The sequence below is a fragment of the Mercenaria mercenaria genome, chromosome 5 (assembly GCF_021730395.1).
Source record: "Mercenaria mercenaria strain notata chromosome 5, MADL_Memer_1, whole genome shotgun sequence".
Taxonomy (NCBI): domain Eukaryota; kingdom Metazoa; phylum Mollusca; class Bivalvia; order Venerida; family Veneridae; genus Mercenaria; species Mercenaria mercenaria.
In genome coordinates, this window is record NC_069365.1 from 86,416,916 (window position 1) to 86,433,707 (window position 16,792).

At 33.6% G+C, this 16,792-nt stretch overlaps 1 protein-coding gene and 1 long non-coding RNA gene across 12 annotated transcripts in view; one reads left to right on the forward strand and one right to left on the reverse strand.

The window, feature by feature from the left end:
- Positions 1 to 16,792, forward strand: part of LOC123528189 (patched domain-containing protein 3-like) — a 108,499-nt gene that overhangs the window by 71,193 nt on the left and 20,514 nt on the right. For 3 of the 11 annotated variants that reach the window (XM_053544200.1, XM_053544201.1, XM_053544202.1), the window contains exons 1-8: positions 5,705 to 6,045; positions 7,000 to 7,140; positions 7,763 to 7,889; positions 8,390 to 8,454; positions 9,358 to 9,484; positions 9,985 to 10,049; positions 12,318 to 12,386; positions 14,111 to 16,727. In XM_053544200.1, the coding sequence (XP_053400175.1) occupies positions 6,004 to 6,045; positions 7,000 to 7,140; positions 7,763 to 7,889; positions 8,390 to 8,454; positions 9,358 to 9,484; positions 9,985 to 10,049; positions 12,318 to 12,386; positions 14,111 to 14,170 (696 nt within the window). In that variant the 5' untranslated portion in view covers positions 5,705 to 6,003 and the 3' untranslated portion in view covers positions 14,171 to 16,727. Of the gene's footprint in view, positions 1 to 5,704; positions 6,046 to 6,999; positions 7,890 to 8,389; positions 8,455 to 9,357; positions 9,485 to 9,984; positions 10,050 to 12,317; positions 12,387 to 13,218; positions 13,509 to 14,110; positions 16,728 to 16,792 lie in introns of those variants that run through there. The other 8 variants (XM_053544198.1, XM_053544199.1, XM_053544204.1 and 5 more) reach the window with 6 other exon arrangements.
- LOC128557196 (uncharacterized) lies at positions 51 to 4,568 on the reverse strand. The gene is made up of 3 exons (XR_008371109.1): positions 3,806 to 4,568; positions 3,046 to 3,213; positions 51 to 2,525 (listed from the first exon to the last, which is right to left on the reverse strand). It is a non-coding gene; the product is annotated as an uncharacterized LOC128557196 (long non-coding RNA).

Here is a 16,792-nt window from a genome sequence, read left to right on the forward strand (position 1 = left end):
AATTTTATGACAGATTTCGTAATATAGAGATTAAAAATAAAAACAGTACATTTCAGTTATCCTTTCTTTCTAGTTTATTTCTCACATACCGGTAATGGCTAACAATTCTGAAATAAATTTATCTTTTGTTACAATTGCATGATATAAGTAAGATCCCTTCTTAATACACAAAATGATAATCTATTAAAATCTACAACAATTTCTATAAAAATATTTCTAAAATTGTGTTACCATGGCAACAAATATATTAAAATCCCTTTTCTATGATAAAACTTTACAAAAAACATGTTAGCTTGAAATAAGGATTTTAAAAAGTAAAATATTTTAAGGCATATGTATTTACAAAAATAAACTGAAAATTTCCCATGAAAATATTAAGAATGTTTGGTTTTATGACAGTTTTTGTAACATGGGTAATAACCATAAGAATAAGATAGATTTGTCATTGTTTCTTCATAACTTGTCTTTTACATGCTGATAATAAATGACTACTTTGGGGGAAAAAGAACCTTCTATTACTATGAAATTTTACTTTTGTGATGCTTTCTTAAAACAGAAAAATACAGCTAATTTAAATCTTTCATATTTTCTATGAAAGCATTATTCAAATTGCGTTACCAAGGCAACATATGCAATAAATTGCTTTTTCTACAATAGTACTTAAAATAAAAGCTTAATTTAAAATAATGTTTCTTGTAAGTTGAAAATAATGAAGTATATGTATTCGAAAGTAAAATTTGAAAATTATATGTGAAAAGATATCAAATGTTTGGTTTTATGACAGATCTCGTAACATGGGTAATAACCACAAGAATAAACTATTTCAGTCGTTGTTTCTTCAGTTTGTGTTTTCACTTATTGGTAATCACTGGCTATTTTTAAATAAATGAATCTTCTTTTACAAAGAATATTTAGATATTCACTTAAAGTGCAAAGATCTAGCTGGCTAAAGTCCTTCACATTTTCTATAAAAACATTATTAAATTATGTTACCATGGCAACATATGCATTTGATTCTGTTTTCTACAATAGTAGTTTAAAAAAGAGCTAAATTTGGAAAAGTGTTTCAGATAACTTGAATATTATAAAGTGGTATGTATTCAAAAATATTATCTCAAAATTTCATGTTAAAAAATTAAAATGTTTTGTTTTATTACTATAAGAATAAGACATTTCTGTCATTGTTTCTTCATAACTTGCCTTCTACCTGCTGGTAATAAATAACTATTTTGAAATAAATGAAACATATATTACTATTGATTTTTTTTATTGTTTATGCTTATTTTAAAGTAGAATACTAGAAACTACAGCTCATAAAAATGTTTCCATATTTTCTAGGAAAATTGTGTTACCATGGCGACATATGTTTTAAATTCCCTTTTCCTACAATAATACTTAAAAGCAAGAGCTTATTTTAAAGAAGTATTTCTAATAAGTTAAATATTTGAAAGTATAAGTATTCAGGAAAGAAATCTGAAAATTTCACATAAAAACTTTAAAACAGCCATGTTCTGTAACAAAAGTAGTTATGTAAGAATAAACATTTCAGGCATCCCTTTCCTCATAATCTGTTTTGTTCACTGGCTAGTTATAACTGACAATACAAAAAAGTGAACATTCTTTTACCATTACATTATATACTGTAGATCCCTTATTGAAATACAAATCCATAATTTCAATGAAATATAAGAATTATGTTACCATTGCAACATACATACTAAATTCCTTTTTCTAAAAATACTTTAATAATTAACACAACAGCTTAACTTTTGATGAAGGTTACACTGCTACAAACTCTGATGAAAAGTAAATACATCTGTAATATTTCCAGCCAATACTTTAATGTAGGTAACTGAAACTACAACCTTTACTTGATGTTTAACCTTAACAGCTAAACACATCTATATGAACAGCAAAACAGGCTAAAGTGTTGTGTATTAAAAGATTTGAATTCAACAACAATTTCTATCTTTTACATTCACTTCCTTTTTTTCAGTTCTCAGAAAAATCCTCGCCAATCACAATTTCAGTTTTCAGTTGAAGTGGTTTGGGACAAACAGAATCCTTTGACTTTTCAGACAAATACTATTCTCTTATGAGTTCATACAGGTACCATTGTCAGGCTTGTGTCATTCCATGTCAATAATATTCGTTTAGCAAGGGGCAGAAGATTTTAGTAAGTTAACTGGACTGTCACTTTTATCACTAACAATCCAGGTGTTTCTGCAGACATGATAAAGTGGTAATACTTGGTTATCTTCTTCAAAAGTTTAAAATATTGTGATAAGATATTTCTCCACTGGTAGAGTGTGACAGGATTTAAATCTTTGTTGACCAACTGTGCAGTGTTATGGCCCTCTTTCATGACTAACACACTGTGTCAGCATTGCTGCAATATCATGTATTATTAAAGGTCTCAGCATTCACCCTCCTCCACAGATTCTTCTAAATTCAAAAGTGCAAGTCAGATTCAAACTTTGCATGGTCTGTGATCATTGTTGAATATTCAATTGATCTGTGATATCCTGTAACAAATAAGTAAAACATATTATTTTAAATAATTAACCATATTATTTTAAATAATTAACCTACGAGTCTCTTTATTTAATAAAAGCAGAGTTATCACTATTTGATAATAGATAATTCTTTAATTTCTTACAACCAATGCACTTAAATATTGACAAACAGACTGACAACAGCGTGCTGTCAGTATATAAAATGTACTTCGTTTGTAGATTTTGATTACTGCAAATAGGATGTTCTAAAAAAAAACATTTTTTTTGCATTTATTGGGTTAACCTTTAACCTACTAAATTTGTAAAATTGACTACTCCATCTTTAAATAGAGACAGTACCATTTATAGCTTATAGGGGGTTTTCATAGAAAATTTGCAAAGTATCAAACACTGCAGATCATGTTCAGACTGCACAGATGTGCAGGTTGATCTTGATCTGCACTGGTTGCAAAGACAGACATAGCTGCCTCATGCAGCCTAAGGGTTAAAAGTATACACTGTTTTAACAGCTATCAAAAATGGTTGTTACCTAGTAAAAGTCTCCACAGACTGTACCACAGCAAGATGTTATTTCTATTCTAGCTAGCAACATTGTCAAAATGGAATACCAATACAGGTAGTGATGTACCATGCTCACAAGTTGTCTGCCCCTTAACCAACTGAGTTGCTTCATAAACAAGAGGAAACACTTGCATTCCTGAAAAAAGATTTAAAAGTCTTTGGTAAAAGTATCTGTTACCTTCATGTATCTCAGGAACCTTTACAGTCTTCATTCTAATCTATATTCTTGGTGCAATGAAACTGGTAAAAAAATTCAATCACAAAGAATGGGTTAATTAAATTTGAAAATAATCACATTACAATTAAACTAAATTGCAATTAATTGATTTACTTTGAATACTTAATTAAAATTCCTATTATTTAGAACTATATTCTACAAGTTAATGAGATATCAACTTATACACATGTACATGTTGTGTTAAGCATTCAAATCATCCATGTACTTATTGAGTGCCACAGACTTTTCTCAGGCTAATAGCCAATGTAATGAAGACTTTACACCAACTGATCCTCCTCAAAACCAGATTGTTGAAATTAAATTTCAATAATGCCAGTTTTGTCAGTTTAAGCCATTTAATAGTCATAGTACATGTACATACATTGTACAAATCATTAGTGTAGAAGTAGACTTATTTTGAATTGACTCCAAAAATACCTAGACAGAGGTATAAATAAATAATATATTGCATTAAAATTTTAATAAGAGCCATTAGCTGCATGTTACTTACCTGATTCCTCAAAGCACATCCAAAATATGTTACATTTTCTTGGGATCTTAAAGTAAACAGGCCAATTTCCTGGCTGTTGTAGGGTATATGAACCAGCTGTATAGTGGAATGAACCATCAAAGGAACAAGGAATATTATCTGAAAGAAGATACATTACATGTACTGTAAACATCACTAAAATCAAAAACTTCATGAATACTAAATTAATAATGTGATTGTGAAAGGTTTCATTAACTTACCACAAAATACTATAAAAGTTATTATACTATGAATCTATTTTTTACAGGATCATAAATTGTTTTACACACAGCAAGGCTCAAAAATTTCAAAATTAAAAAGATTTTCATTATATGGCATAAATTCCCACTATCCAAAAAAAAATCATCCTGTTACAAAACATTCTGAATCAACAATAATAGAAAAAGAGAGTAGTCACCAGACAGAAATAACATGACTTATGAGACCCACAGCAAAAACAGTTACCATTTTATAAATGGAAGTGTCTAGACATCCGGTAACCAGAAACCTAGCCGGTGTTCTAGCCAACCGGTAACAGGACGCCTAGCCTATCCAAATTTCTATCCTATAGGGGTTTTCTAGGTGTCCGGTAATCAATTTTAAAATATTGTATACGCCTTGCAGGTGAATATTCAAACCTATGCCAAAAAATGATACAATAAATTTATTTCCTTACAGTATTCATATATAAAAAGATCGCCGAACAGCAAGAAAAACATTAGCGGAGAGGCTAGTCGTATTGTTGCCGGACAGCTAGAATGCAGGGTATAGGCGTCCGGTTACCGGGAACTCTGCATTTAATTTCTCTTTTAAAATTACCTTGGCTACTACGTGATGAGGGACCTTTCCTGAGAAATGATGTGACACAGGCAGGCATCTATATGTCTGCATCAAATTTATTAATTACATTGCTACATCTGTACATGTATATGTATTTTTCATAATAATGCTTACTATGGCAATGAACTAATTTGATGAATCCTGGTCTACTCGAGTAAGAAGCTGCCTGCCTTCAATAATCTTTGGTGATAACCAACTGGCCATTTTATATTAAATACACAGGCACAGTGGAATCATTCGTGTTTTGTGGCCACAAGTTAAATTTCATAAATTTCCGTCTGTATGTTTTGGATTCACTTCCGGGTTAAAAAAACGACTTATTTCAGTGAAGTTTCAAATATATAGAGAACTTCATTAACAACTGTTATAAACGGACTTACCAAATCAGTAACAGTATTACAAGTCTCGATCCTTCATCGTTGAACAAAGGTAGTTAAACAAAAGTAAACTTCACTTGCTTCCCTGTTTTACTGTTTAAAATCCGAAACCGGAAAACATAGCGAAGGGGAAACAATGATTTTCAACGAAATATTTTGATCAGGCGTAATACCACTTTTTTTACAATGTCTGATGTCTAATTCTTTCTGTAGTAGGCTGTATCAATCATGTAACAAGCAGGTCGTATTTAATGGTCAAACTTTTGTAATTAAAAAATGTGTAAGAAATTGCGCGCAATAAACTTGGCGACAACTTTAAACGATCGTTTCACTCGATATTTACGTCATGCCGCATATGGACCGGTTTTCATAAGAGGAACGTACTACATAGTATATTTGACAGTTCACAAGACGGCTCAATGCTGATAGTTGGTTATATACGCATTTCAAAGCAGTTATTATGAAAATTAGATCCATTCAAGCTTACTTCGCATCTGCCAGTATAATTCCTGCAACATACAAGTCTTAAACTTGGTTAAATCTAAAAACTCCATCAACAATATGATTTTTCACAACATCAATAACAGCTTTTCATCTTCATAGGTTTTATCTCTTAATGTACAGTTTTGTTATCCTCTGGCCAATTCGAATCTGTGGCTGGAAACTACCAACTGCTACCTTAGACTGGTGCCCGTGTTTACTCTCTACGTTCCATAAGAGAGAATGATTCTCGATATACAGTCGGGTACCAGGCTACTGCTACCTTAGCTGACAAACAGTAACAAAATGGCTGCCCTAGCGCACAGTAAGGCTTCTGGGTAAAGAAATTCGGTACTTAACGGCGAATATTCTAATATACGGTCTTTTACGTAAGAGTAGCCTCCCCTTTTAGCTCTTCACAGTGCAGTGAGGAACACGTTCTTTTTATTTCAAGAACTTTAACAAGTGAAATAAATTGACACAATGGAACTGAGTGAGGCAGAATGGCCATACCTTTCCAGTCAGGTATATTGCTAGGTTGTTGAAATGTTTTCTTCAAATCTTTTGTGATGATTTGTAGAATCCTTGTGTACTGAGTACTGTAGTATATTCCGGATAGAAGACTATGACCACTGTATTGTTTATATTGTATCTTGACAGTGGACTGTTTTGTTAATATCTGTTGTTTTCTTGTTTTATCCAGTGTATTTAATTGATTCATGAGTTAATTAAAGTTTATACTATTAAATCTGTAATAAAATTTATTATTACGTACCTGTTTTTTCTTCCCCATTATTTTATGAAGTAAACCCTTGGAGAAAAAATACCAAGGTCTCTGCTGGGGCTCATGATCTGTAGGCGGACAATCTGACCTATAAACCTACTATTAATATACTTCTCCCACGTTACTTTTTCGGAGCTCGCAAGATCTCATGAATGACACTCTTTGCCTACCGATTGAATCTGTCAAACACTTCTGACGCCATTAAAGTAAACCCTGGAGACACTTCTGACACCATTATAGTAAACCGTAGGAGAGGATATAAGATCCTTACTGGGGCTCGAAAGCCAACCTCAAGATCTGTAGGCGGACACACTATAACTAACCATGTTGCTAAAGGGTTTTAACAGTTATAACCAAACAGCAAGGCAGTTTGAAATGGCCTGTAAACCTACTATCACTACAGTTACAATGGTACTGAAACATCCATATTTTCCCATAGTTTACAAGTGTAACAGTCTCAGGAAAAATGTGCAGCCTTGACCGGGATTCGAACCTCGGACCTTCGGCTTACCGTGTCAGCGCTCTACCAATTGAGCTACCAAGACCACCCGATACGAAAACCGCTACACACCTTTCCTCTTAAAGCGAGACATTGGCACTCCTGGCCGATCAGTTCTACAGGTTTTGTATATTTTTGGAATAGCTTAATCTTATTTATTGTATCGATTTAAAGCATTGCCGTATCACTGTTTCAGCTGGCAGCTAAGGAAGAAGAACTACCACTTAGAAAGTTACAGCTTGAGAAACCAGGTCGACTAAAACAGTTACAACTACAGGAGATGAAACGTGTTACAATGCTGGATAAAATGAAACAGCTAGACACTACTTACAAAGCAGTGAGAACTTATGTTTTTGAATTAGATTGGCTTTGTAATGATTGTTTTGAAAGTCAAGAATATTTTCTAATGTTTGGGTAATGTATTGACACAAACTTTATACATTGCCAGCATATTACAAGAGACTTTTTGTAGTCTCTTTCTCAAGCAAATCAAAACTATTATTCAGGCCTTTTCTTGTCAATACTGACTCAAGATTTTTTTCCCTAAAATTGAGTAAAATATATTCATTTAGATTGCTAGTAGGTGTAAAAAGTAGGGCTATTATCTGAATAGAAAAAAAAACTAATATTGTCTCAATTCTATCTAGACATACTGTAATGTATGATACACATTGAAATAAATTTGAAGTTACAGCTTTGAAAGTAGGGAGCCGATAATGACAGTCGGCCGTTTACATATTATCTATATGCATTTTGACATTCTCCATTTTTATTGGAAAACATGTGAAAGTTAAGCAATATTTACATGTTTGTCACAAGAAGGGTGAAATGTCTAGCTGGAGAAGGTAATCACATGAAAATTGCTAAATGTCATTACAGTCCACTACCTTAATATACTTTATATTTAATTGTGTTATTTTTTAGAATAGTATATTTAAAAAATAATATATTCTTTTTAGGCTGAGCATGAGAGGAACATTGTTTGCCAGAGTGTGTTCTCATCACAGGACTTTGCAAAGGAAGATACAAGTATTGTTCGGCCAAACACAGTGCTCAAAGTAGAAAAATTGAACAGTGGTCAAGAAGGTATTAGAAAAACATTATTTTGACAAGTTATATTTCTTAGTTAAAAAGTAAATGGCTTATGCTGTTTCTTAAAATGCTTAACTATTGGCAAGTGTTGGATTAGAAATTGCTATTGTAAAACTTAGTTGAAAAATAAATTTGTAAAAAGATCCTCTAGAAACATAGAATGCAACCCAACAACATGTTAGTAAAGGTTGTTTGAGGCTATCATGAGAATGGGTGAAAAATGCACCCACCCCTCACAATCCTAGCAGCGGCTTAAACAAAATTTATTTACTGTAATATTCAATGTTCACCAGTAGTGTGTTTCAGTTACATGATAATTAATAAGGCACAATATTGAAAAATTTAAAGTATCTTTAATCTCCAGCATTTAAAACTAATCAAACCCCAGATGCTTGCAGGTCTACCTTGAAAATTACACAGAATCAAACCCCTCTTGAATGAAGAGTCACACTTGTATTTAGTCCTGTTTTAAAATAATGAAATGCTATTTTCAGGACATACAGAACAGATGAACCCTGAGACTTTGGAAGGTCAAGCTTTCTTGGATCAAACCAACCAGGTAAGGGTTAAACTAATCAGTAGTCGCCTCTTGCAGTAAAGTGTTGAACAGATTTCTGCTGCCAAACATGTGTTATCAAGATTATTTCCAATCTTTCTCATTTTTTTTAAAGTTTGATACCGGATTTTGGTTATTGAAATTGTTTTGAGTATTTTTCAGATTTCTAAGTCTAATGTAGGTTGTAATATGAGAAAATAAAATGAGATTTCAGGGATAAGGTTAACATTCATGGTCACTTGGTGTTTGTGATATAGCACTAGGGGAGATAAACCCTGTATGGAATTTGGGTTTAGGAGCTGTGTAATCTAGTGAAGTCTAGCTTCAAGTCAAAAGTAGGTGATTACTCATGATAAGTTTGATTACATACTGTAACTGACAAAATTATCTGTGTGAATGTAAAACAATGGCAGCCTACTGTCTTTCTCAAGCATTACAAAACAATTATTCATGCCTTTTCATTCCAATAACTCAAGATGTTTTTCCTAAAATTGAATAGAATATATTTTGAATTACTAGTAAATGGAAATATGGCAAGTATCTAAATGAAAAGAAGCTAATATTGTCTCCTGCTGCCAAGCAGTTCTATCCAGATTTAGATTAATGTATAATACACATTTGAAATAAATTTGAAGTTACAGCTTTGAAAGTAGGGAGCCGATAATGACAGTCAGCCGTTTGCATATTATCTATATGCATTTTGACATTCTCCATTTTTATTGGAAAACATGTGAAAGTTAAGCAATATTTACATGTTTGTCACAAGAAGGGTGAAATGTCTAGCTGGAGAATGTAATCGCATGAAAATTGCTAAATGTCATTACAGTCCACTACCTTAATATACTTTATATTTAATTGTGTTATTTTTTAGAATAGTATATTTAAAAAATAATATATTCTTTTTAGGCTGAGCATGAGAGGAACATTGTTTGCCAGAGTGTGTTCTCATCACAGGACTTTGCTAAGGAAGATACAAGTATTGTTCGGCCAAACACAGTGCTCAAAGTAGAAAAATTGAACAGTGGTCAAGAAGGTATTAGAAAAACATTATTTTGAAAAGTTATATTTCTTAGTTAAAAAGTAAATGGCTTATGCTGTTTTTTAAAATGCTTAACTATTGGCAAGTGTTGGATTAGAAATTGCTATTGTAAAACTTAGTTGAAAAATTAATTTGTAAAAAGATCCTCTAGAAACATAGAATGCAGCCCAACAACATGTTAGTAAAGGTTGTTTGAGGCTATCATGAGAATGGGTGAAAAATGCACCCACCCCTCACAACCCTAGCAGCGGCTTAAACAAAATTCATTTACTGTAATATTCAATGTTCACCAATAGGGTGTTTCAGTTACATGTTCATTAATAAGGCACAATATTGAAAAATTTAAAGTATCTTTAATCTCCAGCATTTAAAACTAATCAAACCCCAGATGCTTGCAGGTCTACCTTGAAAATTACACAGAATCAAACCCCTCTTGAATGAAGAGTCACACTTGTATTTAGTCCTGTTTTAAAATAATGAAATGCTATTTTCAGGACATACAGAACAGATGAACCCTGAGACTTTGGAAGGTCAAGCTTTCTTGGATCAAACCAACCAGGTAAGGGTTAATGTAATCAGTAGTCGCCTCTTGCAGTAAAGTGTTTAACCGATTTCTGCTGCCAAACATGTGTTATCAAGATTATTTCAAATCTTTCTCATTTTTTTTTAAAGTTTGATACCAGATTTTGGTTATTAATCCCCCGCCGTGGCGGAGGGATTATAGGAATGGTCTGCGTCCGTCCGTCCTTCCGTCCGTAACAAAATCGTGTCCGGTCCATATCTCCTAAACCCCTTGAAGGATTTTCATGAAACTTGGGTCAAATGATCACCTCATCAAGACGATGTGCAGAACCCATGAATCAGCCTTGTCGGTTCAAAGTCAAGGTCACAACTCAAGGTCAAAGGTTTGAGCCTGGCATTTTGTGTCCGCTCTATATCTCCTAAACCCCTTGAAGGAATTTTATAAAACTTGGGTCAAATGATCACCTCATCAAGACGATGTGCAGAACCCATGAGTCAGCCATGCCGGCTAAAGGTCAAGGTCACAACTCAAGGTCAAAGGTTTGAGCTTTCCATTTTGTGTCCGCTCTATATCTCTTAAACCCCTTGAAGGAATTTTATAAAACTTGGGTCAAATGATCACCTCATCAAGACGATGTGCAGAACCCATGAGTCAGTCATGCCGGCTCAAGGTCAAGGTCACAACTTAGGGTCAAAGGTTTGAACCTTCCATTTTGTGTCCGCTCTTTATCTCCTAAACCCCTTGAAGGATTTTCATCAAACTTGGGTCAAACGATCACCTCATCAAGGCGATGTGCAGAACTTATGAGTCAGCCATGTCGGCTCAAAGTCAAGGTCACAACTGAAGGTCAAAGGTTTGAGCCTTCCATTTCGTGTCCGCTCTATATCTCCTAAACCCCTTGAAGGAATTTTATAAAACTTGGGTCAAATGATTACCTCATCAGAATTATGAGTCAACCATGCCGGCTCACGGTCAAGGTCACAACTAAGGGTCAAAGGTTTGAGCCTTCCATTTGGTGTCCACTCTGTATCTCCTTAACCCCTTGAAGGATTTTCATCAAACTTGGGTCAAATGATTACCTCATCAAGAACTCATGAGTCAGCCATGTCAACTCAAGGTCAAGGTCACAACTCAAGGTCAAAGGTTTCAGCTCTGTATCTCCTAAACCCCTTGAAGGATTTTCATGAAACTTTGGTCAAATGATCACCTCATGAAGACGTTGTGCAGAATTCATGAGTCAGCCATGTCAGTTCAAGGTCAAGGTCACAGCTAAAATCAAAGGTTTTACCCTGTCACTATCCATAGCAGTGGCGGGGGATTTAGCTGTCTTTCAGACTGCCTTGTTGAAATTGCTTTGAGTATTTTTCAGATTTCTAAGTCTAATGTAGGTTGTAATATGAGAAAATAAAATGAGATTTCAGGGATAAGGTTAACATTCATGGTCACATGGTGTTCGTGATATAGCACTAGGAGAGATAATCCCTGCAGGGAATTTGGGTTTGGAGCTGTAAAACAATGGCAGTCTACTTAACAGGAAATATATGAGAATAATTCATACACTGTATCTATCTCCTTATAGCAAAGCTGTCAGAAATTATAGCAGTGTATAATTGTTAGCAAAGCCTGTCCATTTAGCTCAATAAGGAGAACACATATCTACAGGTCATGAGGTCATGAGTTCAGTTCCAGGGCCTCCCCTGGGCCTTATAAAGTTGTAGCCACTTTTTGAGAGAAAGTGCCAAATTGAATCTGAATTGCTGAAATTTGGCCACATTTTAATAAAATTCTTGTAGCCACTTTCAATAATCTGTAGCCAGTTCTTTGAATTTGTAGCATTTGGCTACATTAGCGAATGGCAGAGGAGGCCCTGAGTTCCCAGGGTGAAGCGTATTTTCTGTGTGCTGAATTGATAACATTGTGTCTGAACTTATTTGATCCTCATCCTCAGATACATGTGAAGTTGGCAGTAACTTGTGAAGAACATGTTAGTACTGGTACAGAATACAGGAACACCAGTAATGTTAGTTGCCAGTCTTTACATAACTGAAATACTATTGAGAAATGGTGCTAAACCTAAAACAAAGAAAGGGCACATCTTAGCATTTTATTTCTCTACCTGTAATACTATATTTCTGTCAATTCATTAGTTGATCTGTTTTAATCCAAGAAGATTATATGAATTGAAGAGATAGAGAGCTATTAAATTGAATCACTTAATCTTTACAGCTGATCAGTTATTAAAAGCATTTGTCTACATTTCATCAGTATGTGCGACATGCTAAAAAGAATCTTATGTCTCGACAGGTGACCAAAGATAAATATGTAGGGGATGATCTGGCAGGAGGTGTGTGGAAAATATCACGGACTAGAGATGTAAGCATTTTTTCCTAGAATCTTAAAGCTCTGAATTATCAGCAGTTTTCATTATGTCTTGTTGTTGTTGGGTTTTACAATGGATCATCCAGAGACTGTCCAGCTTCAAATGGTGAAGGAAGACCCCAGATGTTCCTTTAGGATTTATTTCAGGCAAGGGCAGACAACTTGATAGAATCATCAACCTTTCAAAACTCCTTTGAATAACTTACTCATTTGACTGCCCAGGCATGGCATTAACCCATAGAAGTAAATGGCAAATAATTAGAATGCAGCTATAGCCCTTTGGTCATAGAATCTCCTTGTCTTTGCCTGACAGTTATTCTGTTTTCTAATGTGGTGGAAAAAGATGATGTGAGAGAAATGTCAATGTTTAAACACATTTGAAACATAGTTTTATTTGTTTCCAATGATTTTTAGCTCACCTGAGCAGTAGCATACATATCCAAAGCAGTTTTTGATTAATGCAGTTGTACTGACTAATGTTTAGGGTTTAAGTTAAACTAGACCTTCAAAGCTATGCCTACACAAGAATGTATTTGGACTCTTTAAACACCTTTTGTGAAATACTCTTTGTATTTTTAACCTGTCTTGTCTGGAGACTGTGGTCTACTAGAAAATTAATTACTTATATTTGAATTGTTTAATATGGCGGTTCTTTTGTAGCATTTGTACAGACCCATGTCCCAAGGGTAATGCTGTTACAATTTCTGAAGTTCAGTTTCATTTTGCTGCTTTCAGACGATGATAAAAAATAACATCATCAATTGCTTGTTGTAGTTGATTCTTTGTTTGTTACTGTTAAATAATATATTGAGAAGTAATTTTCCAGGTTGCACCAATACAAGAAATGAACAAATAACAAGCACAAAATACTGCATCTGAATGAATTCATGTTTCAATGGAACAGCTACAGAATTGAATGAATTTATTGTATTTATCTGAACATTTTTGCTTGACACTATTATTTTCCATTTGAAATTACATTTGGTGTGAACAGCAAAAAAGGAAAGGCGCGAAAGTTACGTTAGTGCTGCTTAGTGATAATGAGCCGCATCATTGTATAGTCAGGGAGAACATCCCTTAGATGACATCGCAGTTGTTCTGTCTGATGAAAGACTGGTATGCAACCACACTTTTTGATTACTTCAGACTGGGCTATTTAGAAGTTAAATTTTGCATATAGGAATTTGCATGTTAACTGTATTAAATGCAAACCATGTATGACATGCATTTGAAGTCCACACAGGAGCCATGTCAGAAATATTGAGAGTTGCATTTAAAAATGATTGGATACTCTTCATTAAAGTAATTATCTGAAAAAGCTTTGGCAGGAGATATGGGGGTTATGGTAAGGGTGTAATAAAAGTATATGTAGTGATGGTCTGTCATCAAATTATCTGTAGTCATGAAAGTGTGCCTAGTGAAGAATATTTAGCACATGGTTCTTCAAGACTGATAATTAAAGTTTCATGGAACTCCACACACCTGTTTCACCTAGGAGTGTAAATGTATATGCCTTTTTTGTCATTGCAAGCATTGAAGAGGTAGCTTTCCCCCTTGGGTTATGACAACATTATTTCCATGTAAATGTGGTATTATAGGGGGATTGCTTCAGTGTTAAATTTTGATTTTTTGAAAGTATTTCTAATATGAAATGTCCAAATAGTATATTTGGTTGTCATGTTATGTACTGGTTAATTTTGTTATTATTTTCCTTTCAGGATAATTTTGTTGTAGTTCAGCTGCGAATACTGTTTGATCCACCATTTCTATTGATGTAGTCTTATCATTATACACAGCAGTGTTTAAAAATCCATGAGAGATAAGAAAGTATTGTTTTTTAATTAAGAAGTACCATAAAGGAACTGTTGACTGTAAGTCTAGGCATATTGGAGTAACAGATTTTAAGTGTAATTCTTTGCTAAATCATTAGGTTAATGGAACTATGGATTTTATTGGACTCTGGGTTACTTAGTTAATAGATGTACAACATTTGCTTGAATTTTTATGAAATTTAAATTGACGTAAAAAAAGTTCCAAAAAGAGATAAATACAATTTTAAGAACAGATATGGTTATTACAGTCAACATTGGTATCTGCATTGGCTTTCTGATTATTTAAAGAGTAAGCTTGTGTCTCAATATGCAGGGATGGCAATGGATTGAAACTTCACCAACTTGTTTGCTTAACAATTTGACATACGGTGCACATATTTCTTAACTTTGTTTTGCATTTTTACAAAGTAATGTTACTTCCTAGACGTAGCAGTTAGTATCTCTGAGAAGTGTTTTATGTAAGCTGATATCTTAGTATCCACTGATGGGATTGACAGAAATTTCACACACTTGCTCTCGGTTATGATAATACACGCAGTATGCAGATCAATTACTTATGTTTTAGCAAAACCCTTTTACAAGTAATAAATTTTTGGTTTATTAATTGAAACTGCAGACACTTGTTTCCACCTCCTTTTTGACTTTCTTACAGTATGTTCTCCTTTTCAACATACTACATTTTTGTGTGCACTTCGTTATATCATAAAGTATTTTAACTTTTGTAACTGAAAATGTTTGCCCTTTTGCACTTTTTCATTTCTTTTTTAAGTCACAAGGCTTTTGAAACATTGTTGCCATCCATCATATCTTATTAGCAGTAAAAAGTTTTGTCTTACTGAAGAAGCTATAATATTTACATTAACCTATACCATGCTATATTTCTAAAATGGACTGGTCCATCATTCAATTTGGGTAGTACCACTGATCATTCAAAGAGGTGTTTACTGAAAATCTATGCCTGAATAGCAAACAGTGCAGACCATGATCAGGCCCGCCCACTTAGCTCAGTAGGTAGAGCGTCGGTCTACGGATCGCAGGTCGTGACTTCAATCCTCGGGTTATGACTGAAGTACTGTTGAAAAACGGCGTTAAACCCGAAACAAACAAACAAAAGACCATGATCAGACTGCGTGGTTGTACAGATTGATATTGATCTTCACTGGTTGCAAAGGCAGAATCACTTGCAGTCAGCAGGCAAATTGTTAAAGGATGTTTAGAACCACCTTATAGTCTTTAGAATATTTCATAACTAAAGTTGCATCTACATTAGCAAAAATAATTCAGAATTTGAAGGAAATCCTTTTACTGAATTGGTGGCTCAAACAGGTTTGCCTAAGTTAGATCTGCATTGTTGTTTCAAGGCTTGTTGTTTCAACACAGTATTTATGGAGATAACCTAGAGTAAAATCTGGGTTTTAATACTGAATTGTAACAGATGTAGGAAATAAATTTTAACTTTTGTGTTGACTGGCAGAATATCAATGGTACAAGTTTCAGGTGGCTAACTCTCATGTTCACAGAGTGCTCAGTACTTTAAGTCACAGTTATATTTTCAGTGCTGGAGATATTCTTTTGGAATTGATTATTATATCCTGGTTTGAAAACCAACACATAAGTATTTTAGAAATGTATCTGTAAATTAAAAAAAGATACTTAAAAGAATTATATGAATAAAAACTGTTGTACTTCTTATAGTATTCTTTTCAAAAAAGATTATTTGTAAAATTATTGTTACCTGCCTTTTCCTGCTTTTGTTGCTTTTGACCTACAAAATATGTTACTGTTCTAAATTTGTTATTCACTGATTTACCATATACATGTATGGTAATGACAATATAAGAAAGTATGATTCTAACACAACCAGCAAATAACCTACATACATGAAGAGCAAAATCTTTCTCGGGTTATTCTGCAATAAACCACTCACGTGCAATGACGTCATCTGATCCAGGTGTAGCAGTCGTAAAAAGTACTTACCATTTTTTCTAACACTCTTGTACTAGTATGTCGTGTTAGAATCAAAATAACAAGTTTTCAAGAGTGATTTATCATAGAATAACCCAATTTTTTCGTTAATATGCAAAGTAATATATCGCTCAGGTCTATGGGCTTCGTGATATATTCTTTCGCATAAGAGCGAAAAACTCTGGTTATTCTGCAATAAACCACGTTTGGGAACTTATTATTTCTTAATTAAATCACTATGCCCTAAATGGCTTCCATTTCATTACATAGATAGTATTCAAATGGCTACATCTTTTTTGTTTATGGTCCAATTTTCAAAGTAAAGGTAACATAAAAGGTAAAAAAATCATTTTGTTAAAAAAATATGAAAATAATCAGCATGAACAACAAAATGGAAGCAATTATATACTTGTTTGTCAAAGTTCAAACATGTAATCTTAATACTAAAATTTACTGTGAAAACAATTTCAGAATGGTGCAGACTGAGGTAGGGGAAGGAGTGGTGTGCAATATACAGCTCAGTGGTTGTGTTTTCGCAGTAAGTTTTCATTGCTATCCTGCAATACTATAAGCTTTATCTGAAATATCTAACTTTATTACAAT